This window comes from Oryzias melastigma, linkage group LG16 (assembly GCF_002922805.2).
Source record: "Oryzias melastigma strain HK-1 linkage group LG16, ASM292280v2, whole genome shotgun sequence".
NCBI classification, from domain to species: domain Eukaryota; kingdom Metazoa; phylum Chordata; class Actinopteri; order Beloniformes; family Adrianichthyidae; genus Oryzias; species Oryzias melastigma.
In genome coordinates, this window is record NC_050527.1 from 27679140 (window position 1) to 27705782 (window position 26643).

At 40.5% G+C, this 26643-nt stretch overlaps 2 protein-coding genes across 16 annotated transcripts in view; both read right to left on the reverse strand.

Annotated features, from left to right (window-relative positions):
* Positions 1–206: 206 nt before the first annotated feature.
* On the reverse strand, positions 207–18909 carry etv1 (ETS variant transcription factor 1). Of its 11 annotated transcripts, none has more exons than XM_024258535.2 (13): positions 18688–18909; positions 18480–18554; positions 18286–18334; positions 18165–18212; positions 15686–15739; positions 10858–10987; positions 9179–9367; positions 8517–8764; positions 5511–5579; positions 5362–5430; positions 5114–5286; positions 2852–2953; positions 207–1571 (listed from the first exon to the last, which is right to left on the reverse strand). In XM_024258535.2, the coding sequence occupies exons 2-13, from the start codon at positions 18516–18518 to the stop codon at positions 1350–1352; spliced, it is 1392 nt and encodes a 463-aa protein (XP_024114303.1). In that variant the 5' UTR covers positions 18519–18554; positions 18688–18909; the 3' UTR covers positions 207–1349. The 11 variants fall into 11 exon arrangements, with proteins under 11 accessions (XP_024114303.1, XP_024114302.1, XP_024114308.1 ...); XM_024258534.2 differs by having other exon boundaries at positions 18286–18337; positions 18688–18908; XM_024258540.2 differs by lacking the exon at positions 18688–18909 and adding an exon at positions 17581–17671 and having other exon boundaries at positions 15682–15739; positions 18286–18337; positions 18480–18504.
* Positions 18910–23177: 4268 nt separating this feature from the next.
* The window catches only part of dgkb (diacylglycerol kinase, beta), a 94782-nt gene continuing 91316 nt past the window's right edge, over positions 23178–26643 (reverse strand). For all 5 annotated transcript variants that reach the window (XM_024258528.2, XM_024258530.1, XM_024258527.2 and 2 more), the window contains one exon: positions 23178–24070. In XM_024258528.2, coding sequence (XP_024114296.1) covers positions 23963–24070 — 108 coding nt within the window. In that variant the 3' untranslated portion in view covers positions 23178–23962. The remainder of the gene's footprint in view (positions 24071–26643) is intronic.

Sequence of the window (26643 nt, forward strand, 5' to 3'; positions counted from 1 at the left end):
AGGTGTCACTTTGGTTAAATGCCTGGTGGTTGGGAAATTTCCCTCCAACTTGGGAATTGACAAGAGTCTGTTATCTATTAGCCGTCATCCCCCAAAACTACGGACTTTTATTCATTTTGTAGATTTCAGATCCAAGATTCTTGTCTGTCAATAGAAAAAAATGAATCGTTTTATCCAAATCAGAATGATCATTTGATGGTCTTCAGTTTTTCAGATTTGTTTTATTACAGAATGTTTTTCCTGTTGCCATCCCAACCCGAACACAGGAACCTCAAAGACAAGACGCTCCACAGACCCGACTTCTTTTTTTAATGCTTAAACCAAACAAAAATAAGGGAAAAGTACGCAGAACCGCAGCCAAAGCTGCTTTTCCTTTTCAGTGTTTTTCTTTAGCCTTAAAAAATACATTTACAACAGAAAGCAGCAACAAAAATGTGAATTTGCCTGATTATACAATAGGTTATTATTGTTATTGGACTTTTTTTATTCACCACATTAAAAAACTCTAAATATTCTTTTAGAGAATCCCATAAATGAAAAGCATCAACATTGAAGCAAAATGTACACCTCATGTTCTCCTGGAACAAAAGAAAACTGCTGGATCTTTTTCCATTAATCCTGAAGAAAACAACAAATAACTTTTTATTTGTGAACATTTCTCCTGAAAGTTTCCACTTGAATTGCACGTACCTGCAAATAAAAACCCCAAACAAACTTAAAATAATTGTAGTTAACAGTGAGAGTTATTGTACAGCAGCTTTGCTGATTCTCCCAAACACAGGCCGTTCACATGGGATGCAGAACACGCTTCCGTCGAGAACTCGCGGGGTTTGTTAGCTTATGAGCGAATGACCCAGGGACAGCAGAAACATGGGACATTGAAGTCTTATCGGACAAAGGGAAGAGTTTATTTCATAGTTATTTCTCCAAATCTTTAACGATGTCTTTATTCACAAAAGTTCCACGGTGAGACGATGCAGAGAAGACCGACTAAAGGAAAAAGAAACTCCATCCTTTTGTTTTTAGCCGTCAGTTCTTTTCTTAGCCGGGCATCACATGCTTAAAAGGGAATATTAACCAAAAAATCAAGAAAAACAGAATGATTTCCGTGTTCATGGATGAACATTAACAATGATAAACAGCCATCCGTGTAGCCAGTCCCACTCCTGTCCATAAAGTGCACTCTCCATCCTGCTGTGCAGCTTGAACGTCCGACAGAAGAACCAAAGAAAGGATGCGCTAATGTTCGGCATACTGACGAGAGGGGCCGTGCCTCTGTGCTTGTGAGGGGGGTTCAGTCTAATGAGTCAGAGCGGACGTCTGGGTCTGATCGCGCTGGAAAGCGGACGTTAATAAACGTAGCCTTCGCTGTAGGGGTGTGGCTGGCAGTAGGGCCCCTCCTGCACGTAGGCCATGTTCTCATCAAAGTGCGACAGCGGCACGGTGTCCTCCTCGTTGATTTGCCGCTCCACGTCCGTCTTCAGCACCGGACGCTGATTGTCGGGGAACGCCATGGAGAACAGGGCCTCGGGGTCGCACACGAACTTGTAGACGTATCTTTCACCTGCCACCTGCAGGGAGACGGACACATTTCTGTTACTCTGACGCTTCCACTCAATCATCTAATCAGAAACCACCAGAAACCAGTTCATCTACATTAAATTAACAGAAAATGGGGCAGACTTTTTTTTATTTTCAGTTATATTTTATTTAGGGCTGTGAATGTTAACGCTATAACGCACGGGATTAATTAATTACGCCTCGCAAAGAAACAGCCCTTCGCTTTGCCTCGATTCAGGCTTGGATTAAAACTTTTCGTTAGGAAGTATCAGACTTATATCATGGTCACTTACAAATAAATATTCAATCAGTTTTTAGTACTCTAATATTGTTATTTTTTTTAAATTTTGATCACTTTTTCTCAAAAAGCGCACTATTTGTTCCGTGGTCCGTTGTCACAGTAACACAACACTTCGCTGAGCCTCGACTGCAGCGGCAAAAGAAAGAGATAGAAATGCTGATCATCATGATAGGTTAAATAAAGCATCAGTTCAGAGAGAAAGTTCACTTCTTACTGCTTGTTTTTGTCCAGATGATGAAGAAAAAGTTTGTTTTAAAGCAGCCAGAGCAGAGATAATGAACATTTTGCTGTGTGAAGTTCTGTGTGACCAGAACATTTTTTTATTTTTGAGACCTGCAGGTCTGTGATTTACGGCTGTACGTCAGCATCTTTGTTTTCTTAAAAGTGCAGACATTAAAGTCTTTAGAGTTCTGCTCATCTTACTGTTGAAATGTTTTGTCCACACAGATTACACTTCTGGGTTAACATTTGAAAAAATTCAGACGATAAAAATGAAGGAAACAAGTCATAGAAGTAAAAAATATCAAACCCATTATTGGGATGTAATAATGAAAAATAGTCGAATAAGATTTTCAGTGAATCCTGCTTCGTGGTAGATGTTAAATAACAAACTAAAAGCTCAATTTCTACAGTAAATCTTAAATATTTAAAATGATTTGTAAAAATGGGACAGGGGAGTAAAAAGTAAAGAAACAAAAATAAAGAAAACTAAGTAAAAAATACCATGAATTTTTGTGTTTTAGTACGTTGAGTTTGTCTTTATAAATTCAGACAGATTTTTAATGTCTTTTATTTTTTATTTTAATTATATCAACCAGTCATGTGTGAACTTAATCATTTATATCTGCCACAACACACAAAATATATATATTTTTAGTTGTTCTTTATCTGGATGTAAACCTTCAAAAGGAGCTTGTTTACGTGTCTTTTATAAAAACTTTTCCTGATTTGATTCTTTGCTGTTTTTCCTGGTAAATCTTCTGTTTTTACCTTTTGCATGATTCCTTTCTCGTAGTAGTAACGCAACGATCTGCTGAGTTTGTCGTAGTTCATCGCCGGACGATTCTTCTGGATGCCCCAGCGGCGAGCGACCTTTGTCGAAACACGCAAAACAAAAAGCAGGACAGTAAGTTTGCAGAGCAAAATGAGAACAATTACAACAGGAGTGTTGGACAAACTTAATAATTAGTCTGTTTCTAATACCAGTAATTAAAGCGCGTCCAGCCTGAGCAGACTGGACCAGGAATGTGTTCATTAGGAGCTTGTCAGACTCCCAGCAGAGGAGGCAGCAGATGTTGCAGCACCTGTCTAGCAGACCACCCACCATCCGTCCTCGCTGTCCAAACACAGCACTCCTTTTAGCTTCTGCTTTGGACTTTTTCCACTCGTCCACTTCTGAAGTTTGTCACCAACCATTTCTTTACCCAACAGTGGATTATTTCTCCTTATTTGGACCCAAACACGGCGCCCCAAACTGCACAGACAGGAGGTGTTGGGCGAACGCGTTTGGTCACCTGATGGCATGAATGGACCCCCCTGTTAGGTGCAGCTGCCTGCACCTCCAGCCTCCACCAGGCTGCATGGACCTCCGCCACATACACCTCCATCTCCTTCGTTCTGCTTTCCCTCCCTTAATGATGACTGAGCCCCCCCATGTGGGACGTGAGCGGACACAAACTCCACCTCTGTTTTTAGAAATGTGCTTTATAGCTTTTTTCTTTTTTACATTAAAACATCAAGAAAGCAAACATAAGAGACAGAAGGAGATCGTCTGGGGTAATGGTAAAATACATAAAAAGAAAGGCAAAAGAAATGGAAGAAATCGTCCTAAAAAACAACAATAAACTTCAACGTCTCTGGAGTCTTTGTAATACTAAAATCTGGAGTGAATTTCCCAGATTTAATAACATTAAAATGTTTCATTTGTGGATATGAAATTTAGAAAGTATAAATAAATTAATTAGATAAACTAAAAAATGAGGTGTTAACATTGTAAAAACCAAACAGTACAGTGTTCCCCTGCGTATTCACTGATTTTTATTTCTTTAGTCATGTGACTCTTCCAGTTTGTCACAAAAACTCAAGACACTTGTATTGAATTTTTGCGTCCGAAGGGGGTGCATCTCTGAACATCAGAGCGCCCTCCGGAGGGGGAGCGCGGATAAATGCTCCTCCTCCACAAGAAGGTCAATCCGCGCTCCACCTCTGCAAGAGGAGCGTCTCCACCTCTCTCCATGCCCCTGCATGGAGAAATGGCATCAGTTGTCTCAAAAGCGGCTAAAAAAAATCCTGATATGCTGATGAAGAAAATTGCGGAGGGTAATTATCATCCTAAGCAGGTGTTTATTATCTGAACAAGGAAGTGCACCTCATCTGCGTCATAAAGTACACTGCTGTACAGTCTTGTTCTAAATAAAAAAAAAAATCTCTTAATGTTGAGCAATACTCCAATGTTCTTCAGTAAATGTTTACAAAGCATGATCAGAAGTTTTTTTGATGAGTATTGATTGGTAAGGGACATTCTTCGCCTGCTGAGGGTGAGTCGGTGACGTGGGGTTCTCTGTATTCGGGGGGGGGTTCTGGTCCCTAACCCCCCCAAATAAGAGGGAATACTGTTCATCTTTAGATAATATAGTAAAGATTTTAAGAATGTTACATTCCACAAATAAAGCAAAATTCCTTCAAGAAGGCCATATTTCCAAAATATGTGGATCCAACTTAAACCCTTGGAGATAAGAAAATATCAGCTTTATTTAAATTAAGGCTATTACCATTATCCTACAACAAAACACTTGACAGTTTCTTTAATTATCCTGGTTTATTACAATCAAATCTTAAAATTGTTGTAAAATACTGTGAAAATATATTATACTCAATTGGTAAAATATAGCATTGTTTTAAATATAAAAACTATTAATATTTTAGGTACAGAAAGATTAAAGTAAAGTTTGATGTAATTTTCGTCTCCAGGGAGGAGTTTACTTGACTTTACATGTATGCATTCAGCGTCTGTGTTTGAGGTTCTGGACACAACAATGTTCGTTGTTATATGTTAATGGTGAGAAGTGGGCGGAGCCTCAGATAAACAATCGTATTGGACAAAATATGATGGCAGAATATATTTCTAAGTGGAAGTAAATGGCTCCTCCCCAAACTACTATTTGAGTTTTTTTTTTTTTTTGCATAAACTGAAGATTCTAAAAGTGGAAAAATCATTAAAGTTAAAACGATCATTAAAATCAAACGTCTCACCTCTTCTGGCTCGATGAGTTTAAACTCCATGCCGCGGCCCGTCCAGGCGATGAAGTGGGAGTTTGATGGATCGTCCAGCAGGGCCACCAGGAACTGCCAGAGCTGCAGGGAGCCTCTGCGCTGGTACGACGGGCCCTCCCGGAACAGGCCCGACTCCTGCTTGATGTCGCCTGCTACTCGCCATCACATTCGTTGTTCAGTAGCGGGAAATGGCTGCAGTTTGTGACGTGCTTTTATCAGGGACTCACCTTCAACCTTCTCAGGCACCACGCAGGTGTCATCGTAGAAATGCCGCGCCACTTTGTCAAACATACAGCCTGAAAGACGGAAAGAAAACGTAAATCTCGTAGAAAATAATACAAAAGGTTGACTATCACGGAGGTGCCGTCGCTGGTACCTTCAGTCCGGTTAGAGTGAGCCAGGTAGCCGTCTTGCCGTAAGTAGACAGAATGGCAGCTCGGCACTTCTGCAGGAACAAGGAGGAGGGTTGGTGTTACAGGGCCCGCAGGCGGCATGATGGGAACTATCAGAGAGCCTCAATGAACTGCTGCTCTGATGAAAGAATAACCCCTCTGGCATTAGCGGCGCAAGCTGCTTCACGCCGCTAACACACGCCGCAAGTCTTTCTACCCAGAGGAAGATCTTCTATCACATATGAGAAAAGGGTGACATGACGTAAGTTTTTCATGTCCTAAAATAATACTTTCCCCCACATTTGATGAAAACGACACACAAAGACAAGTCTTATTCTTTTTTACCACAACTGCTTGACGTTTTGTCATTTTGGTGAAAGCTAATGAACATTCTTAGCCTGAAAAAAAAGAAAAGTTCTGTCCTAAGATTATTTTAATTTTTGGTCATTCTTTACAATAAACTTCAACATCTGTTCTTTACTGAATTCAAGATGAATACAGTGGCTAAAATAGTGATGGGTATCGTTTGAGTTTTTATTTAGTACCAAACCAGTACTTTTGAAATACTTCGCTGGTTCCTAAACTGTGCTCAAAATGGTGCTTCAAAAATGGAAAAAAAACCCAAAACACTTGAATTTATTAAGATTCTTTATTTTATTTCTTCTAATGTAAACACAGAATTGCCATGACGACTGCCTTTTTTTGGAGTGTTGTACACGTCACTCTAATTCACACAGAGTCAAAGTCAAGGGCCGGGGGCCGGATCCGGCCCTCCAGATCATTTTATTTTATTTTTATTAACGGCCCGATGTTATCTTGCACTTATTTCTGACTTGTATAGTTTGGACAAAATATATTTTTAAGGAGAATAAAATATTGAAAGTTACTTAAAGTCGATTATTGTTATTCATAGTAATGTTAAAAAGTTACATTTTTAAAGTTTTAAAAAAGTAGTTAGTGTTCAATAAATGTTTATCCTGTTCGGCCCGTGACCTCAGGTGTGTTTTTTATTTTTATCCCCTTGTGCGATTGAGTTTGACACTCCTAATTCATCAGGTCATTGAATTACAATCATTTGGTCTGAAGTACAGCCAGCCTTTATCTCTCTTGGTGAAGCTCCGCCCACCCTCTTACATAACCCCACCCACAATTGCTGGAAAGCTAAATTGATTGGCTGGAATTGTACAGCCAAACTGAATGAAATACAATTGACTGAATGTCTGAGGAGAAGCATCGAAACTAGATCTTCACAATAAATCTCAGATTTATCGTTATCGCGATATCAGCCTACGATACATCGCGAAAGACGGTGAAAACTACAACAAAAGGTTACTTTAATTTTTACACACATGTATGAACAATCTAATGGCACCTATAAGTATTTAACAAATCAATTAGAGCCCTTGATCGTTTTGACCAATCAGATCTTTTTCATGTTAGAGGCCCGCCTCCTTTTTAATCGAGGATCATTTGGAGTACATTTTAATTTATGTTAATTTTTATTTAAATAAAACAGTTGTAGTAAAATGAAAATGATGTTTTAGTTGTTCCACTATGGTCATATTGTCATCAGAATTTTGATCACTAATATCACACATCACAAGGTATTAAATTTTATAAAGTATCAGTAGTTCTGTTTGTGTCTGTAGTGGTATGATAAATAAATAGATCTTTATTTGTCATTGTTACATGAACAATGGAATTTAAAGTGCTTCCTGTTCAGTGCAACACTTATTCCTAAAATCAATAATAGTATATAAAAGTACATGTAAGTGCTTATCTGGTAACTAAAAACAAGAAATTAAATCAGTACCGTAAACATCAGGACTGATAGAGTTTCGGTACCCATCCCTATGATTACAGACTTTACATTCAATTTATTTCTGCAGGTCTGAAAAAAACAAACATTAAAAAAGCTTTTTTTTAAATTTGCATTTACAGTTTTTTTGTAATTAAAACAATACTTTTCCTGCTCTAAATTGTTTAAATTTGTGGGACTGGGTTGATGCTGACATCAAAAAGCGTCCACAGGTTACAAAGTGAATATTCAATAAACACACTGCGGCCCTTCATTTGGGCCCATAAACATTTCTGAGCTTCATCAAAGTAATGGGCTGGTGGAGGAAATAGCTGCTAATGGAATTACCAGCTCCCCTCCCATCCTTCCCTACAGGCCTGCTCCAGCCGACATGCTCCATTCTGACGGATAATAAATTCACCGCCGTTGTCCGTCCGGCGTGTTTGCTGCAGCACAGCAGGAGGGCAAACACAAGACCTCTTGACATGTCGGCGCTCGGCATCCTTCAGCTTTGATTTCTCTGTTAATGGTAGAAACATCCAGGCTTTTGTGCGCTTCTTTTGTGCTCGGAAATGTGAGTTTGTCGTATAAATAAGATTTATTTCTGTTTGTGTTTTTTTTCCTGGAAAGATCCAAAGGTGCTAATTGGCGTTTAGATGCCCCGGCTGTAAAATACTGCAGACGGGAGGTGAGAAAACGCGAAAGGAAAACTGAAAGTCCTCATTTTTACAATAAAAACAACACTGAGGCAGACGTATAGAAAGCATACAGTGACAGAGACGTCCGATTGGCTGGAGGGTTTTTCTTGGGCTTGCTGCCACGAGGCTGCTCCTCTCAGCTCTGGCCCCCCCCGGGTCTGCGTGGCCTTGTGAATGAACCCGGCGAGTGTTCATTCATGTCCCGATGCAGCCTCGGGCTCTGCAGGGCCCGATGATTAGGCCCCTCTACCCCAAAGGAAGCACACAAGCGTGGGAGGACCCATTCTGGACCGTCACCAGACCCCCCCACATGTTCTATTACAGCGCCACAGGAAATGGTCAGCGGCGCAGACACTCATCCAAACCAGAACCCCTGCCCCAATAATGGGCAAACTCAATAAATGCCTGTCATCTCTCATTCCTGAAACGATAACCGCAGAAGATCCGCCTCTTTCATGTGGGAGGCTCAGCGGGAGCTTGCAGCAGCCTCTCACCTGAGTCGTAGGTGAAGTCTCTGGGCTCCTGCTTGATCATCATGCCGGCGGGGTATCCGTGGGGCAGCGGCGCTCCCATCATGGCGGGGTGCTCAAAGAGGGGGTCGGGGTACTCCTGCTTGAAGCCCTGCGGAGGGAAGGGGATGTTTGGCTCCGACATCTGCCGGTGGTAGATGGGCCGGCTGTCCCGAGCCATCGACGGCGGGGAGGGAAAAGAGTGGCACGGCTCGGAGAGCTGACGGCGAAACCTGAGGAAGGAGAGGGCCGGTCAGAGATCCACTTGGACACGGCGGTCATACCGTCACCAGGACTTCAAATGCAATTAACCACAATAAAAGGCTTCGATTCTATCAAATACTATTTTGAATTTTTAAAGCATTGCCTATTGTGACATATTTTTCCAATTACAACTTATTTTTAATAGAAAAATTGACAAACGGGCCTTAAAAATAATAGACACCTGTGTGTCTATTGTAGAAAAGACACAACTGCTTGTTTAATTAAAACTTATTTAATTGATAAATTAGACGTTTTTAGATTTTTAATCCATTAATAGACATGTCGCGGTGGTTTATGGGCCGTCCTCATCCAGGTTTGCTGTGAGCATCAGCAGCTTCAGGACCTGCATGGAAATGGGATGTAAATACCAGCGGCTGCAGTACCTGTGGTCCAGAGAGTAGGCGCCGTCCGACAGCGGCTGCGAGGGCGCCATGTGGCCGAACGTCCGGTCCGCTTTAGGAGTCGGCGCTGCCGTCGGGGAGCCATGGTGGATGGGGGACACGGGGGTGCTGCTGGGGGGCGTCACCGGGCTGGAGGGCTTCATTCCTGCAAGCTGCTTCTGCTCATAGGCACTACGGAAGCAATGCAGTCACATGTAAAGCTGCTGGTTGGAGTTCATGCTGTCATTTGTGTTTCATTTTAATTTGTGGGAATTGAATTTCCATACAAATATTTGCAATGTGCGCTCATGTGGACGTGCTTTAAATGTTGGGTAACCTTAATACTCGTGTGTTTATACAGATAATAATAAAATTAAAAAATCGTATTTCATTCTAAATTTGATTACATTTCGCTGTTATCACCTGACTTTCAAATCTAAAACTGTGGTTGAGTTTCAAGTGTTTGACAAAAAAGAGAAAAATCTACTTTTTTCTTTTAATATATAAAACATATATAATTATTACTCTTGTTTAAACTCTTTATTAATTATTTGTAAAATCTTGTTTTAAATCCCAGAGGAGTTGTAAATTAATTAGCTGTATTTCTTTAAACTAAATGATGCATTTTTCCTTTTTTAGTGGTCAATTATTTCGTTTTTTTATTTTTAATCACTAGATAATTGCTTTGATTATTAGTTGTAAAATAATTAGATGTAAATCTTTGATTTTTAATAAATAATAACACATTTTATTTAGAGTGCCTTTCAAAACTCTGAAGGAATCCATACAAAAAAGTTAAAATACAAATAAAATCATAAATGTAAATAAAAATAATAATTTATGCGCGCTGACCAATGAGAATTTTTTGGTTTCATTGTAGACAGAATAACGACAAAATATTTATTTATCTAGTTTGTGCCAATAAACAAATTAAGGCAGATTAACTGTTAAATCACTTAATTTTACTAGATAAATTAATGCCAAATTATTTCATTTAATTATCAAAAAATATTTGGTAATATTTAAAGCTTAAAAAAAATAAAATGTATTTGTTCTGTTTGCTTTAAGACTTTTTACATGAGATTTACTTACAGGAAGGAGTCACAAAAACACAAAGTAATTCTATTTTAAATTCCCTTTAAATAAAAAATACAATAATCCATAAAACAAACTGATTGTACTTGAAGTTTGAGCTTATTAACTTTACTGATCAACTTATCACTTTCATATAAAAGTTTTTGCTCATTTTAATCCCTTTAGGAGGATTTAGCTCAACAACGAGCTATAGTTTCAATTTTAGTATTCAGTCACAGGAATACTTTTACTTTGAAATAGCCAAACACTGAAAAGTATAGTAACGTATTTTACTGCATTTTTGTGCTTTACTTTTTCAAAAACTCAATATACAGTCAATAAAGTTGAATGTTGGTCTTTTATCTTACATAAATCTGAGAACTTGGATTTTTGTTGTGATCCAGTTTTAATGTTTTGATCAATTCTACATTTTATTGACTGATAAGAGGACATTTTATTGACTAGTTCGTCTATAAATGATTTTACACTGTAAAACTAACAGTAGTTCTTCAGATCTGTGGTGTTCCTTCTGTAAGCAGATGAGAGCTCCCTCCATCATCTGTGGTGTTGGTGGAGCCGTCTGTGTTTGGGGCGGAGTGGCGGCCCACCTGATGCTGTAGGGGCCCTTCTCTCCATACTGGAGCTTGAAGGGCCGCTCCTGACTGCAGGTGGAGCTCAGCTCGGAGCACGGGCTGTGCAGCTCCCGCTTGATCTTCAGCTGCAGTCCGTGGAACGCCACTGAGGGGAGAAGAGAAGAAGCGTCTTTGAGGGACACGTTTTCTCCACGCCGTTCCCGTCACGTGTTCGGAGCGGCGAGGACTAAATTAGGGTGGTTGCATCCGTCCCCCGTCTCAGGCCATCACTTACGCAGACGACTGGCTTCAAATCTCATTTGTTTGGCCTTTTCCTGCTGTGGGGGCGGGGTGGGGGGTCTGGTAGTGAAATATGACAATCATAAAAGCGAGTGTGCGGCGAGCTCCTGTAAATGCTTTCAGCTGCTGTCAATACGCTCCTGACGACAACAATGGGGCTCATTGATCTTCAAAGAGCTGGGGGGGTCGGACCGTATACCTACGGCCCCCGCGGTGCATCTGAGAGGCCGTTAAGTGCCTGATCAGTCCAGATTAACACGCCATCATCTTGAGTCATGATCAACGCTAACCCAATTGGCTGCATCTCTGACGAAAACCCAGTCAGTCAGAATGAAGTCGGGATCGGGTTTCCTCGCCGATCGCTGTCTCGCCACACAACACAGGCAGCGAGGAGGGGTGGGGGGGCGTTAGAGCTCAGCCGCCTGAATGGATGAAGTTCTTCAAGCTGTAGGTTTCAGAGATGTTTGGGGAGTTTCAAACGCCCGGCCGGCAGCTGCCGCACGAGCAGGGGTCGATCTGCCAACACCCCCCAGCCGAGCCCCTGGGGGCGGGCCACACGGCCCGGCGTGACAGAGCTCAGGGTTGTTCGCAGGCTCCACCGGGGGCCTGACCTTTCCAGGTCATCGATCAAAGGTCACAAAGACACTTCCTGAGGGGAGACCTTTGTTCCAGCTCAACAAAACTCTGCGTTGGTCTGACAGGATCACACCTCTAAAGCTTTTCTGAGAAACTCTCTGTCTTCTACCACAAATTACTGCGCCGCCGCCGAGTCCGGGTCATGAAAACAGTGGCATCGCAGACGCTTCTGGCGTGCGCCGTGCTCGGTCTTACATTAGAGATTGAAATGTCACAATAGATTTCGTCAGTGGGGTGCCAAGGTACACAAATCAATAGTGAGGGCATTGCGTCTGACTACAGCAGAGACTTCCTTTGAGTCCAGAATGTCATGCCGATCACTGCCTGATTGCTCTCATTATCTACATATTGATTCATCAGGATGGGAGGCAGTTTAGGAGGAGCAGCAGTTAGAACAATTACTGGCTCTATTTCCAATGCAAATCTTTCCCTTCCGTTGACTTAAAAAGTCTTTCTGTTGTTTAAATATTGCGTTACAAAAAAAAAACAAAAAAACCTGAAAATCCTTTTTCTTACAATTTACAGTCACCTTATTTCACCAGAACCTGTTGGCCCCAAACCAGAGTTTTGGCAGAACCGGAGCCTACGTTTGGCAGATCTTTCTCCAGTCCATTCATAAAAAAATTCAGGTCTTTTGGCAACAGCGAAAAAGCCTCCATTCCATTTTCACCTACTGTAGGTGCTCGCCTTTGCTGTCAAATGATGGAGGCTGAGATCTGCTGGTAAAGTGTGGCCTCATTTTACACCTCCTCTGCTCCTTCATTCCCTGCTAAGTTATGCTAATGGTAAGCATCTGTGGAGGAGTTGGAGACAAAGAAAATTCTCCTTCTCCTCCTTTAGCCTCGGGACACTTTAGCTCGGAGGCCCGCTCACATGCTGCTCTCGCTGCAAGTGCAAAGTGTGACGCCGACTTTGAGAAGAGCCGCCGCACGCAGATATTCTGATGCTTTTAGTTTAGCATTTTACTGGGAAAAACTACAATTTATAATGAAAATTAAATATACTACAAAGACACTTTATTGTCACTTTTATCTGAATTTATTTTAAAATGTTTATGTACTGATGTGCACAGACATTAGACAAAAATGTTAACGTAAAAAAAAAATTAAGAATGGATTCTAATTCAACTGAACTACAATACAATTTCTTGTTAAATCCATTTCAAACCAGTTTGTTTCTGCTGCTCCAATAAAACCGAAAATAAACAGATGTCAACAAAGTTTTGATTGAATTAAAGCCTAAAGGAGAAACATAACTAAATTATCAAATCGTTTTAATGAAAGTTTTAACTTATTTTTTTGTCAACTCTTTAAAATATCCAGATTTATTATAATTATGTTTTTATTTTGACAATATAAATACATTGATAATCCTATTAGAATACCAGATAGCATTTAAGCTAGCTAAACATCACTAAGACAGGTTTGTTATTCTGTCACTAAACCACAATGATTTTAACTATCAGTGTATAATTATTTCTGATTAAAAAATTATAACGATGTTTTTCATAAATTTGTTACTAATGCTACTAGCATACATATAGCATGTAAGCTAGCTGAACTTCACAAAAACAGGTTTGTAAATCTGTCACTAAGCCTTCATGACTTTTACTATTAGTGTAGTTTTATTCCAGTTAAAAAAATTACAACTAAGACGTTTTTATTTTGACAACATAACTATGTTGCTAATGCTACTAGCATACCAGATAGCATGTAAGCTAGCTAAACATCACAAAACATGTTTGTAAATCTGTCACTAAACTACGACTTTAACTATTAATGTATATTTATTTCTGAGTAAAATATTACAGCAAAGATGTTTTTATTTTGTCAACTTAAATATGTTACTGATGCTACTAGCATACCAGATAGCATGTGAGCTAGCTAAATGTCACAAAACATGTTTTTAAATATGTCATTAAGCCACAATGATTTTTACTATTAGTGTACGTTTATTTCTGATTTAACAATTACAACAAAGATGCTTTTATTTTGACTAAATAAATATGTTGCTAATGCTACTAGCATAGATATAGCATGCAAGCTAGCTATACTTCACAAAAACATGTTTGTAAATCTGTCACTAAGCCACAATCATTTTTACTATTAGTGTACTTTTATTTCTGATTAAAAAATTACAACAACGATGTTTTTCATATATATTCTGCTAATGCCACTCGGATACCAGATAGCATTTAAGCTAGCTAAATGTCACAAAAACGGGTTTGTAAATCTGTCACTAAGCCATAACAAATTTTACTATTAGTGTTTTTTTTTTAATTTCAGATTTAACAATTACAACAAATGTGTTTTTATTTTGACCAAATAAATATGTTGCTAATGCTACTAGCAAAACAGTTAGCATGTAAGCTAGCTGAACATCACAAAAACAGGTTTTTTAATCCGTCACTAAGGCACAATTTTTTTCACAATTCGTTTACTTTTATTTCTGATTAAATAATTACAACAAATATGTTTCTTTCTGTCAATAATCAAAAAAATGTTTATGAAGTAGTTTCAGATGATTTTCTAGAAGTATTTTTAGTCCCAAATGTAATCGTTTTTTACAAACGCAGTTAAAATATTTTAATTTTACTGGACAAAATGCATAAAAAAGTTTCAAAAACTTTAGTTTATACTCTAATTATTAAATTGGTTATAGTCGACATGTAATAATCAAATTTAAATTCATGCATTTGACTTTACGCCATAAAGACAAACTGTAGTACTTTTCTCCCTCCGAGTACTGACCTGGTGAGTATTTGGGGTCATTTCGCCTCACGTTCCCCTTCTGTTTAGCCGCCTCACCTACACCTGTTTCTCTCCCAGTACCTAACCAAGCGTCCCTCCGTCTCTGGGACTGATGAGACCCATATGGGAGCGGCGCCGGCTGGGACGCCTGCTCAAGCGCCCCACCACGGTGCCCTCACGCTCCCGCCATCTGTCAGTGCCCCTCCAGTCTGCCGCGGCTTTGCCAACAGGACAATTCATATGGTCAGCAGTCTCCTGCCATCACGGCCACCCACCCGGCTGCCTCTCTGAAGGACAACGGGACAGAACCGGTGACCTCTGGTCCACTTTGGAGAGGGAACCCGAGTGTTTTTAGTCGAGAAAAAGTGGATCTGTCATATCTGCTTGTGGTTTTAAGGTGGATTAACCCTTTAGAAATGGAGCTCCACTGGTTATACTCTCTATTTTTTTAATTGTCAGCATGATCAACATAATTCCAGTAGATTTTGAAGGAGAAAAGCGGCTCACGCTCTACTGGAATTATGTCGACCGTGTGAACGGTTATAAAGTTACAGTACGTTAAAGATTTAGTTTCTAAGCGTCAAGCAATAAACCTTCTAAAAACAGCTGATTCCTGCAGAAGCGTCCTCGCTTTTGTTCATCCGTCAAGGTGAAAGGGCATGGAGGACGAGGGGACAGACGCAGGGTGTGGACACACACTTTGGTGGGTTTTTCTCACAGTTTCATGCGCATTTTGGCTCATCAGAAAGACATGTGCTCGCTCCGGGTCCCACTGAGCTCCACTCACTCAATTTCTGTCCCCACCTTGGCACCACTTCCTCCAGAGCCTGGCCCGTGCCAAGTCATCAGGCGCGGCGTGCGATCGCCGTTCACGATCAGGTTTGACTAACGGCCTCATCAGGCAGAGGAGACAAAAATCAGTCAAATAAAAAGGTGACGGTTTTAAAAAAAAAAAAAAGTTTTCTGACGAGTTTTGAACAAATATAGATTTATTTTGAAGCAGGTAAATGTGTCCTTTAAACTGCTAAAAATAATCCAGTATTTTACGCAGATTGAGTTTAATAGGAAGATGATCACCTGGTTCACCTGCCTGACACAACTCTCCAAAAAAAAAAAAAAAAAAAAAAAAGGCGGCAACACGAAGACGGAAACAAGAGGCAGAAGAGTCTCTTACTCACAGTTTTCGGTCTGGAAGTCCGGAACAAACTGCTCATCGTTGTCGGGAACTTGAGCTGCAGACGAGAGGAAAAGAAAGACCGTCACTGGCGTTTGGTCCCGGCGGCGCCCGTCTTCAAGAACGCCACGAAATGTTTCACAGGAAATCTGAGCCGGTCATTTCAATATTTCAGAGGCTTCTGTTCCTTTAGGGAGCAATTTTATCAAATCATTTCTCTCCCGTCTATTAAATTCTGAACCATTTTCTTTCGGCGCTTGAGGACTTTTTGGAACATATTATCAGATATTTAACTTCTTTCTATTATTAGTTTATTGTAGTAAAATCTAAACAATCCCCGTCTGACACGCTCGCCGTCCGCCTCTCTCCTAACTCCACTTCCTGAGCTCCTCGTTGGCTGGACGCTGCCGCCTCGCTCCTCGCCAGCAGCCTAACACCCATTGTTAACAGTATCTAATTGGCTTGTTCCCCACTGCTGAATCCACCTGTACCTGCAGAGCTGGGTCCTGTTCCAAATCATCCGACGCCTCACCTGCACCCGGGCTAATGCTAAAATAATGAAGCCCGCCTCACTCCAATTAGCCATGCAAATATTGATATCACACATATTTACACTTTGTGACAGTCCCTCAAGTTTGACTCTCTCTGGCAAAAAAAAATCAAATGTGTCATTAGCACGTCTATTTCTGCACACGGTGAGGTGGATCCTCATTATCGCAGCGATGGGATCCTGCCATGACATGTCTGAGCGCCTCAAAATAAACAAAAACGCCACTCTGGAGATGGTCAGGAGCGGCGTTTCTCCTCTCACCCGAGGTGTGAAGCGAGAGCAGCAAACAATTAACAGAAATCACAAAAAAAGATTTTTATTGTAAAACGTGAAGGTCGAGCAGCCGATGTCCTCTCACAGAGCGGCGACTTCGTGACTTGGACGGAGGGACCGGCAGCGGCGTGAAGTGTTTGTGTGTGAGAGGAAGTGCAGGACGGATGAGTCACGGCCTCAGTCTGTGAATGGACCAGCTGATCTCTGCAATAAACTCCCGGAGAGACCGGCAGCGCCGCAAATCTGCCACCATTCACAAAACAAGAAAAAAGGCGGGGGGCCGAGCGGAAAAACCAGACCAACCGTTCACGCTGAGAGCAAAAATGTCGTCCCGTTTACACCGCTTTCTCAGGAAGAAGGGGAAAAAAATCCAGCTCCACATCATTTGAAAAACCATCAACTTCCAGAAGTCGGAAATTCAGTCGGCCGCTCATAATTCCTCTCTCGTTCCAATTACCTGAACTAATAAATCTCACAAATGGGCAGGTATTCCTTTTTATCTTAATGGACAGGAAGTCATTTATTAAATCTACAAGCTGGAAGCGTCCATCATCACATCGATCCGTGACAGCCAGAACTGTGACCCTTAACCACAGCAGACTGAAATATTTAAGCCCCGCCGCTCCGGCTCACCTTCCCACCTGCTCGGCTCTTTTAAAGGATATTTCTCACGTTTAAAAGCTTCGGATTCTGACAGAAACGGCTGCAGATTTACCACTTTTAGAGTCGACCTCCGTCACAGATGGACGTCACTTCACGGAAAACCTCAAATATTTCATAAAAAAATCTAAAATTTTGCAGCAAGAAAAAGGAATTAAAAAGTAAATTTGAGAACTTTTAAATTTAAATCAGAAACTTAATATGATTTAACATTTTTAATTTAAGATTTTTTCTTTTTGCATCACTTAATAACCTATTTTTCTCCTTAAACATTTTGCAGCAAATTTAAAAATCTGCTTTTAAAAACCACCAATGAGTGTAAATCTGCTCTAAATTTCCAAACGCGTCCTTCATGCACAAAGTGTGACAACATCAGCATGCACACACAAACACAACATTCTTGTTTCCACACTAACCAAAAGTTCGGTGCTGGAGACACGGCGGAAACAGGACACTGGCGCTTAAATCCTGAAGCATCACGTCTTAGTTAGACCACGAAGAGCGAGTCTTGCCATTAGAGGAAAAATACAGAAGAAGGGAGGACGAATAAGAGAAAAAAAAAGACTACCTGCAAAAAAAAAAGTTTGCCGGGAAAAGTCGGATTATAGATCCATTATTTTCTTTTTGCCGCCAAGAAGTGAAAGTGAGGAAGGAGATGGCAGAGTACAGCTGGAGAAGATAAAGAGAGGAGCTCTGAGAGGAGGGGGTGGATGAGGGAGGAGGAGGGGGGGTTGCAGCAGAGATGTGATGGAGGCGGCGGCGGCGGGCGTGCGGCGCCTTCGCTGCTGCCAAAAGCAGGAGAGACAGTGAGCGCCGCAGAGCCTTCTCCTGGTAATTTGTGATGACACTCTCTGGGTAGAGCCTCCCCGGGTCCCTCAAGACCCCCGCTAATGTATGCATGACACACGAGGTGCCTCTTCCACACCGCCCTTTAATTGGACTGCACCCCCCCACCTCCCATTTGAACCCACCTCTCCTCCTCTCCTGCAGGAGCACTCACCTTCTGCCAGCCAGGTCTCCTGCAGCCCACGGAGGTCCTGGAAGAGCTCTGAGGAGAGGAGCATCACTCTGACAGCAGCAAGGCATTGTGGGAAACATCTGTCACATGAACTTCTGCACACCTTCAGAGTCCAGGGCCAGGGTCAGGACGTTCCTCCTTCCGGTCTGCTCCTGCTGGAGGAGAGCTTCAGATCAGAGGTGATCTTCAGGGATCAAACTGATCTCCTGAGGATCATCTCTGATCTTCTAGTCTCCAGCCCTGCTGCTGGACTTTAACCATACACGTTTCTTTATTGTTTGGTCACTTTTTACTCACTTTGGAGTTTGGCACCTGCTGGTCCTGAGAACGCTCCATTCCGGCGCGCGGAGTCCTCAAAAAGCGCGCGCGAGCCTTCAGAGCAGATGAAACGGATTCAAGTTGTAGTTCGGATTGACTCCGGTTCACGGAGAAAAACTAAATCTACGCGCCAGTGCGTGAGATGAACGGGCGCGCGGGGATGCGTCCTCGCCGCACGCGCGCTTACCTGTCTGCTCCGCGCTCCTCCACAGAGCGGCTGCGGGGTGTGCGCAGTCCGGCTGCCGCCTGCGCGTCTCACCGAGGCGCGCCTCCGGTGAGGGGGGGCACGAGGTCCGCCGCACTCCGCCCTCAGCGCCTCGCGGGATCAGGTTTCTGACGGGCACGCGCGCTTCAGGACGAACCTCGCCTCGTTAGAAACAGAATTAGCGGCACTTTTCTGAAGAAGAAGAAAAAAAAAGCCGCCCCCCCCCCTCCTCGCGTGAAGTTTGTGACCATGGAAACGGTGTTTTGAAAATCCCCCAGAGGAACCCGCGCGCGCGCCAGCTCCTAACTTTTTCAGGTCCAGATCTGTAACTGTTACCCGATTCGTTCAAGCATGCGCAAATATGACATAATTTCTTCCACGCTGCCCAAGGTTAACCAAATTTAATGAGATTTACTTATAAAATTCGTATATTTCTGTACGTTTTTTGTTCCAAGATTTTATCTGTAATTCACTTTAAATTAATTAATACATAATTAAAGCAATATATATATTTAAATAGATCAGCTCCCAGTAACATTTGCTAATAGTTGATAATTCACTGATTACTCCTAACTATCAGAGCCGTCTGAACAGCTGATTACTTTGTGATCACAAAGATTTATGTTTTTCTCAACGTCGCTTAAATATAACTCCTATAATCGTAAATTGTCTTTACAGACAATCAAAATGTCGATGATGCTGCGACACGGTTTGGATTTATTCTCTGTTTCTTTTTATTTTTCATATGTTAGAAACAGAAAAAAGAGCAGAAGTGAGCACATTTCACTCTGAGATGTCTGTGTTTACAGTTAATAGTGTCAGTAGGGGGCGCTGTGTCCCCGTACAGTGAACTGCCATCAAATGAAACAGAAGAAGAGGAAAACATTTGAAATCCGCTTGTTAATCCGCAACATTGTGCGGTCCTGATCCTCTACATATTTTCATCATTATTATAAACTTTTTCATAATTATAAACATTTTAGGCAGTTATTATTGTAATTAACATCCAAAAAATGTAAAATATTTGACAGAAGTGACGTAATTTTGGCGCATGCTTAAACGGATCAGTGGCCGTTACAGTTGTCGTGCAGGAGGCGCTGACCCGTAAGGCCGAGCCGGTCCCCGGCAGAGACCTGGTGGGCTCCAGACATTAACTGCATAATAGAACTGGACTGAGTAGCTCCTCCCCCTGGAACAGGAGGTGGCTCCAATAAGCTAAAATCCCATGGACTTCAATAAATATTTAAACATAAACCGTTCAGTCATTCTTTTGGTCAGAATAAACATTCTTGAGCCGATACCTTCTTAACATATTCAGTCCAGTTCTCATATACAGTCAATGTTTTTTTTTATTTTTTATTTTTTTTTATATATTTAAAGTTTTTTGAGATTCAAGTGTTAAAAGTACATTCTGTCATTGGAATAGACCGTATGTTTGCTAATCTTTATATTTATCTTAAAATATTTTATTGAATCTGGTTTTATTTTTCAGTTTTGTTGAGTTAAACTCCCCCATGTGGCGGAACAACCTTAATGTTATGTACAAAAATAAAAAAATGGTTTGACTGCAGAGAAATGGACACGAAAGTGAAAGTTTTAGCAAAAAGTATATTTTTAAACTAATTTATTTAACCAGGAAGTCCCATTAAGATCAAAGAATCTCTTAGAAGTCCTGGCCAAGAAGTGATAAAAAACATATAAATTACAGGTGCAAAATAAAAACATTTAATTTAGAAACAGTATTAATGCAGATTCTCTTTACAAACGTCTTTAGGGCTGCAGGAGCGCAGCAGGGATCCATGCTGGGGCCTCTTCTGTTGCTGCGTTCTTCTTTCATCGAGCTCACAGCCCCTCACTGCACCGACATTTACTGAATGTTTTGATTTGACTTTTCTTTATAATTTCTCTCCATAAATTAAAAGATAAACAACTTTCCCTTTTTTTAAAGAAAAAAGTCTCACCTGGAAACTCTCTGTTGTGTGAAACATTTTATTCCCAAGAATTCCTTAAGAAGGTAACTTGATGACGACCTATCTGTGACGCGTTCAGGGACGTTTTCCTGCTCTGATTTGTAACTGTTGACTTTATAAACCAAAGTTTCTGCATCGTCCAAACCTGAGATGATTAAACTAGTATTTCTGTCTGTTGGTGGTTCATAAATCCATAACTTTCTTTCTTTCTTCTCTCTATAAGTATGTTTTAAAACCTACGTTTCAGAAGTTCTTCCTGAATAATATCTTTGATTTAAATAAGGAAAAATTACATAATTAAATGATTTATTTCAAATTTGTTTTAACCTCAAACATTTGTTTTTTGTGGTTTCAGTTCTTACCAAAGCTTTCGTGGCATCAAAGAACGAGGCGATTCTCTGAAGGGGACGTCACCACGACGCCAAACGCTGACGGAAAGACGGACGGAAGTCTGCAGTGGTCACGGCGGTGCCGTCTTGGATCCAGGCAGGAGTCGGTTCCCGGGCAGGTGAAGGCGATGTGAAGTGAAGCGCCGTGTCACACCGGAGAGGATCGACAAACGCAGGTCAAACGCCGCCGCCCCCCCACTGGAACCAGAGGTGAGGACAGAAGCTCAACCTGACGTTTTAAGGACACCTGGAGCAGCTGTGATGCTCCAGGTGTTTCCAGAAACCTGAAGAACTCGTGGTCGTTTACCGCCAGATTTACTCGTTTATCAGTTAAAAAGTCAAAGATAAATGTAAACATGAGACACTTTAAGTTCCAAGGAGAAAATTAGAAGTTTACTGCAGTTTTTCATTCTGTCTGTGGATTGACCAAAAAAACCCAAAACATTTTAGAGTATTTTTCCTCTTTCTAACATAAAATGAACAAAGCTTTGGTTGGTGGTTCAGTCTCTTCCCTGCAGCAGAGACTGGACTTTACTGCTGCGTCTGAGTGCTGGTTCAGGATGATGATGTTCAGCTCGACCCGCTCAGGAGGAGGGAGAACATCTTCCAGGTAACATTGAGGTCCAATCAGGATCAGCTTAAAGGGAAGGAAGAGTCTGTACATTCTAAAAACAGATTTTAACTTAAAAGGACATATTGCAAACGTGAAAGAAATATGGTAAATTAAAAATAAATACTAAAAACTCGAATTAAGAAAACCTAAAAATAATGAGTTTTAGTAACAGCTGCTGTTTTGTATTTTCAGTTTTTCTCTTCAGTCTTAATTTAGTTCATAGTTTTCATTGTCTGAGTTGATCCTAATTTTACATGGGGGCGGGACTTTAATCTTTAATGATTGGCTACCAGGACATGATTGACATCAGGGGTTATGGTTACAACAGTTCTGCTGTTGGCGCCGCCTGCCATCCCTGCGCTGTGGCGTGCAGCAGTGAAGTTTAGAACAGCAGAGAACGTTTATGTTTTATTCAAGTTTTTAATATTTGTCGAATTTCCTTTATTGTTTTTATTTTTTATATATATACAAGGCAGCGACCCTCATTTATTGAGTTCTAAAATAACCAGGTGAATCTGTTCATCTTTATTTTCTGGAATAATTCTAGTTGTTTTAAGGCAGTAAAACTCACTAAACACTCCGACTGAATCTGAATCCTTCCCCTACCCAACCGACTGGAGGGGCATTTGAAGTGGTAGGGGTGTCTGATATTGGTCTTTTTAAGGGTTAACCCTCACGGCGGCAGATGAGTTTTTCTTCTGCAAAAATTGTTCGACCGTAATGCATTGTGGTCTATATTCGCTAATGTAGTGATCATTGATGCACGCTAGTTTTTTCTGGGTAAATTCTAGTGCACTCGATTTTCTAATAGTAGATTCGGACAGGACTAGAACACGGCAGATGCACTCTTTTGTGAGTAGGGGAAGACTTCGGATTCTGGCTTAGACTTTTCGCAGACAAACAGGAACTTTTTTAGACTTCTGTCTGTTTGAATTCTTAAAGTTCAAACCCTCATAGAAAAATACGTCCAGTTTTATGAATGCGTTCTGGAGACAGAGCACTGAGAAGATTGATTGACAGGGTCTACAACCAATCGGGATGCAGGACACTGTTTAAAAAAATTACACACAAAAAAAAAAACTAAATTAGCAAAATGCAGGAAGTGATCCAGAGAGGAACACTAAATTTCAAGATATTTCAAAATACAATCTGTCACAGTTTAATGTTATTATGAAAGACCTGGAAACAAATCACTAACCTGTAGCTGTTTTTAATGAATTTGTTTTATTTCATCATATTTATTTATTTTTTAGTCTATTTTAACTCTTGGATGTGGGTAACTCTGTACTCTTGACCAACACTACCCTGAAGGACGTCAGTTGATCTAAATGTTTTTTCCTGGTTAAATAAATTAAAATACACTTTAAACAGATCCTGATTTGACCCCATAAGTTACCAACAGTTGTTTGAGCGGGAAAATGTCTCTAGAGTCGCTACCATAAACTGTTCCTTCAGGAAAGTGGGTCTTAGTGAGGATTGATGATAAATAATCACACGACAATCATTTTCCGTCTTTAATGGTTTCCATCTCAGGTTTGGTCAACAGGTCCAACATTTTTTTTTCAGGCAGGAGCAACAAAGTGTGTGAAGCAGAAAAATAAATAATAGCATGTACAAAAATACGACCTGACTGTACGAAAGCGGACAAAGAATCAGACCTTAGAAAACATGCCGGCCTCCAGAACTCCTCAGGAAAGAGAATCTACTTCAGGAAATAACAAACCCGATGAGTTCTACAGAACATTAACATCCAGACAGTTTTAGAGTCTGAAAACCAAACCAACGTCTGCAGGAGATTCAACTTAAACCTGATAAAAATGTAGTTTGGACTCAGAGAAAGTTGATGTAAACGGAGGTCGTAGTGATCACGCAGGGATCAGATCAAACTGTGAATCTGTTGGTGATCTGTCAGACTTTCCTGAAGCAGGTGAAGCGATCCGAACACAATCAGTCCTTAGAGAGATACAGATATGTCCGAGTCGAGTCTCCCTTCATGCATCAGGACCAGGACAACATTAGAAAACATAAATAACATCCAAATGTGCAAAAATAAATAAAAGATCTATTTAAATGTACAGTAATCACCAGACACGTCCATCTGTGGCTTCATTCCACGTCACTGAGCACGACAAAGCACTTATAGAAAGGACGGTACATGCAGTAGATCCAGTCCCGCTCTTTCGGACTCCTCCGCGAGTCTCCACGCCGACGGCGCCGTTTCCCACGCAGGCCGCATCGAGCCGCTCTGAGGGCACTTTAGAGGAAAACGTGAGGATCTCGGGGCTTCAGTCTTTGCTGTCAGCGCGTCTCCGTCTGAGGACCGAAGAGAAGAAGCTCCGGCTCTGAGGCGGTCCTATCAGCATGGGGGCCTGGTTCTTGTGGACGATCTCGATCTGAGGTGAGGGAGAAACTCCAGTTTAGAAGTTCTTCATTAGAAAAAAAACATCTGTGATTCAGTCCTGATGGATATCGATCTTATTTAGGAAACATTTCCTACTGTTTCTAGGCTGACCTCTTTACACTGTGGAGGACTGGACTTTAGTCTGGGTCAGGGGTCGGTCTATTTTACCTTATAAAAGATAAAAGTTGAAGGTCCCAGCTAAGCTACATGCTAGCAGAAAAAAACATAGTTGGCTCAAAAGCTGTAGGGTTCCTGATCTCTGCTCTAAATCATTGTCTAACCTTCCCATAGAAATAATCAAACAATCGATTAGTCGACTAATCAATGACTAATCGACTATTAAAATGATCAACGACTAATTTAATAGTCGATTAGTTGGCCAATTTGGCATTAAACTAATATTTTAGCTGGCTATGAACTTCAGCGTTTTCAGCTATCGACTTCAGCGGCCAAATTCAGCTTCCAGCATTCACACTAGCATCAATCAGGTAATGCTGTATATCTAGTTTTTAGTCATTTTAAAACTAATGATGGTTTAGATGCTTTACATCTAGTTTTCGCATGACGTGATTAGTCGACTAATAAAATAATCGTTTATGGCAACATAAGTTTATATGCATAAAATCCAGCGATATTCTGCATTTTAGATCAATAATTATATCATCCGACATTCATTTTTTACTACATTTATAAAGATCGTAAATCTTAGAGGTTTATATTCAGGTTTTCTGGAACAGATCACAGATTTCTGAGTCTTTGGAAACTCGTTCCACAAGGAGAACAAGATCTGGGATTCGAACTAGGATCATCTCACCGTGAGGCTAACCACTACACCACCGTGCAACCCCTTTACTTTCACTGTAGTCTGGACGACTGTGACACGTCAGAAATGTTCAGGTGAGAGATCTTTTTGTAGGAACAATGCTTTTACTCTGAAAGGTGACTCCGTCTGTTTTAGCTGAAACTTGAAAACGTTTCACCAAAGGGATGATGGGAGGTCCGGCGCTCCGTCTGCTTTCAAAGGGAAACTGCCATTTACTGCCTTTGCTCTTTGACTTGGTGGCAATTACCACCTTCAGTGTCTTCCAGGTGACGTTAGTGGAGACTGAAGGTAACGAGTCTGAGGAGCTCGTCGCTCCGTGACCTTTCCACACTGGAGATCTGAAGGAATCCTCGGAATACGTCTGGAAGTTAATTAACCTCCCTCCTAAAGACGGAGGATTTAGCATCTGTTGTTCCCTAAAAGGCTTCAGAACATTTTTGATAAATCTTAAAGAAGAATTTCTAAAACATATTAATAACATATTTAAAGCTGTTTTAACAGACAGCCGCACGTTTTGTTTGTTGCATCAAAATGCTAATGATGTCATTGATATGCATGCAGAGAAAGTGGGCTGCATTAGCATACTTTTTATAATTAATGAAACATAAAGGATTTCTAAAGTTTAGTGAGCCGATTACAGTTAAACTCATTTCAGCACGAAGACAAACTTTCGTCACAACGTTCTGTTTAGAATTTCACTTTTATCTTTCAAATAGAAAATCTCTGGATTTTTTTCTCTCGCTCAGTTCAGAATCTAAATGAGAACATTTTAAAAACTGAAGCTCTAAAAAGAGTTGAATCAGTTTCTGAAACAGTTTTTAGATCAGAATAAACGCGTCAAATTCGCTGCTCGACGCTTGTCCTAATAATGGGTTCATAAACGTGAAACCTGAACATAGCAAGACAATAACTGAGTTAAATTTGAAGTATTTTGCGGCCTGCTCCTTTACTTTATACTTTGTTGAAAGTAAATACGCAATTTTTAATTTTTTCTTTAGAACCAATTTAGAATTAAATTCTAAATAGTGTTTTACTGGTAAGTAGGACTGTCGACGATTATTCAACATCATCAACTATAAAAATCGCAGACGCATCTTCTTTTTTTTTGTTATTCTAAAGAATTATAATAACTAGGGCTAAGTATCGATTTTAATTTTCAAAAACAATTTGATTACGATTTTTTTAGATTCTTTCAGATTTAGACACATTTGTTTAGAAATACATTAATAATCTACCATATGTTTTGAATATATTCATATTAATCTGACCCATTTCTCATACTGAGATTGTTGATATCATACATGGATTCTCTAAAGGAGAAGTTCTAACAAAAATGTTCAGATCATTAACATTTAAACATTGTTCTGCTTCTCCTGGAGGACGTTTCAGTTTGGACACTAGGTGGCGATCACGCTATAGAATTACACCTTATTCTAGAAGAAGAAAGAATGAGGAAAAAACAATTTTAGACTGTAATGGTTACTTTAAAAATATTTCCTTAAAAGATTTTGTAAAATTCATATAAAGACGATCATTTAGTCAGAATGTATGTTTAGGTCGACCGAGTGTTAGCATTAGCCATCCTATAGGAAATTCCATTAAACGTTAGCATCAAGCTAGTGGAACTAAGCTTTTTGTGCTCAAGCGGTTCAAATTTTTTATGAATCGATTATTGATCTAATAAACTTAAATTGATTCAAGTTGATTTTATTAATCCAGCCCTAATAACCACTAGCATCAAA

Excerpts from the sequence above, each read along its gene's own strand:
- etv1 (XM_024258534.2), bottom strand. The coding sequence starts at position 18,518 with ATGGAGCGTTCTCAGGACCAGCAGGTGCCAAACTCCAAA. Across the intron at positions 15,740-18,164 it reads GGAGACCTGGCTGGCAGAAG|CTCAAGTTCCCGACAACGAT; the intron begins GTGAGTGCTCCT and ends TCTCGTCTGCAG. Across the intron at positions 5,431-5,510 it reads TCACTCTAACCGGACTGAAG|GCTGTATGTTTGACAAAGTG; the intron begins GTACCAGCGACG and ends TCCGTCTTTCAG.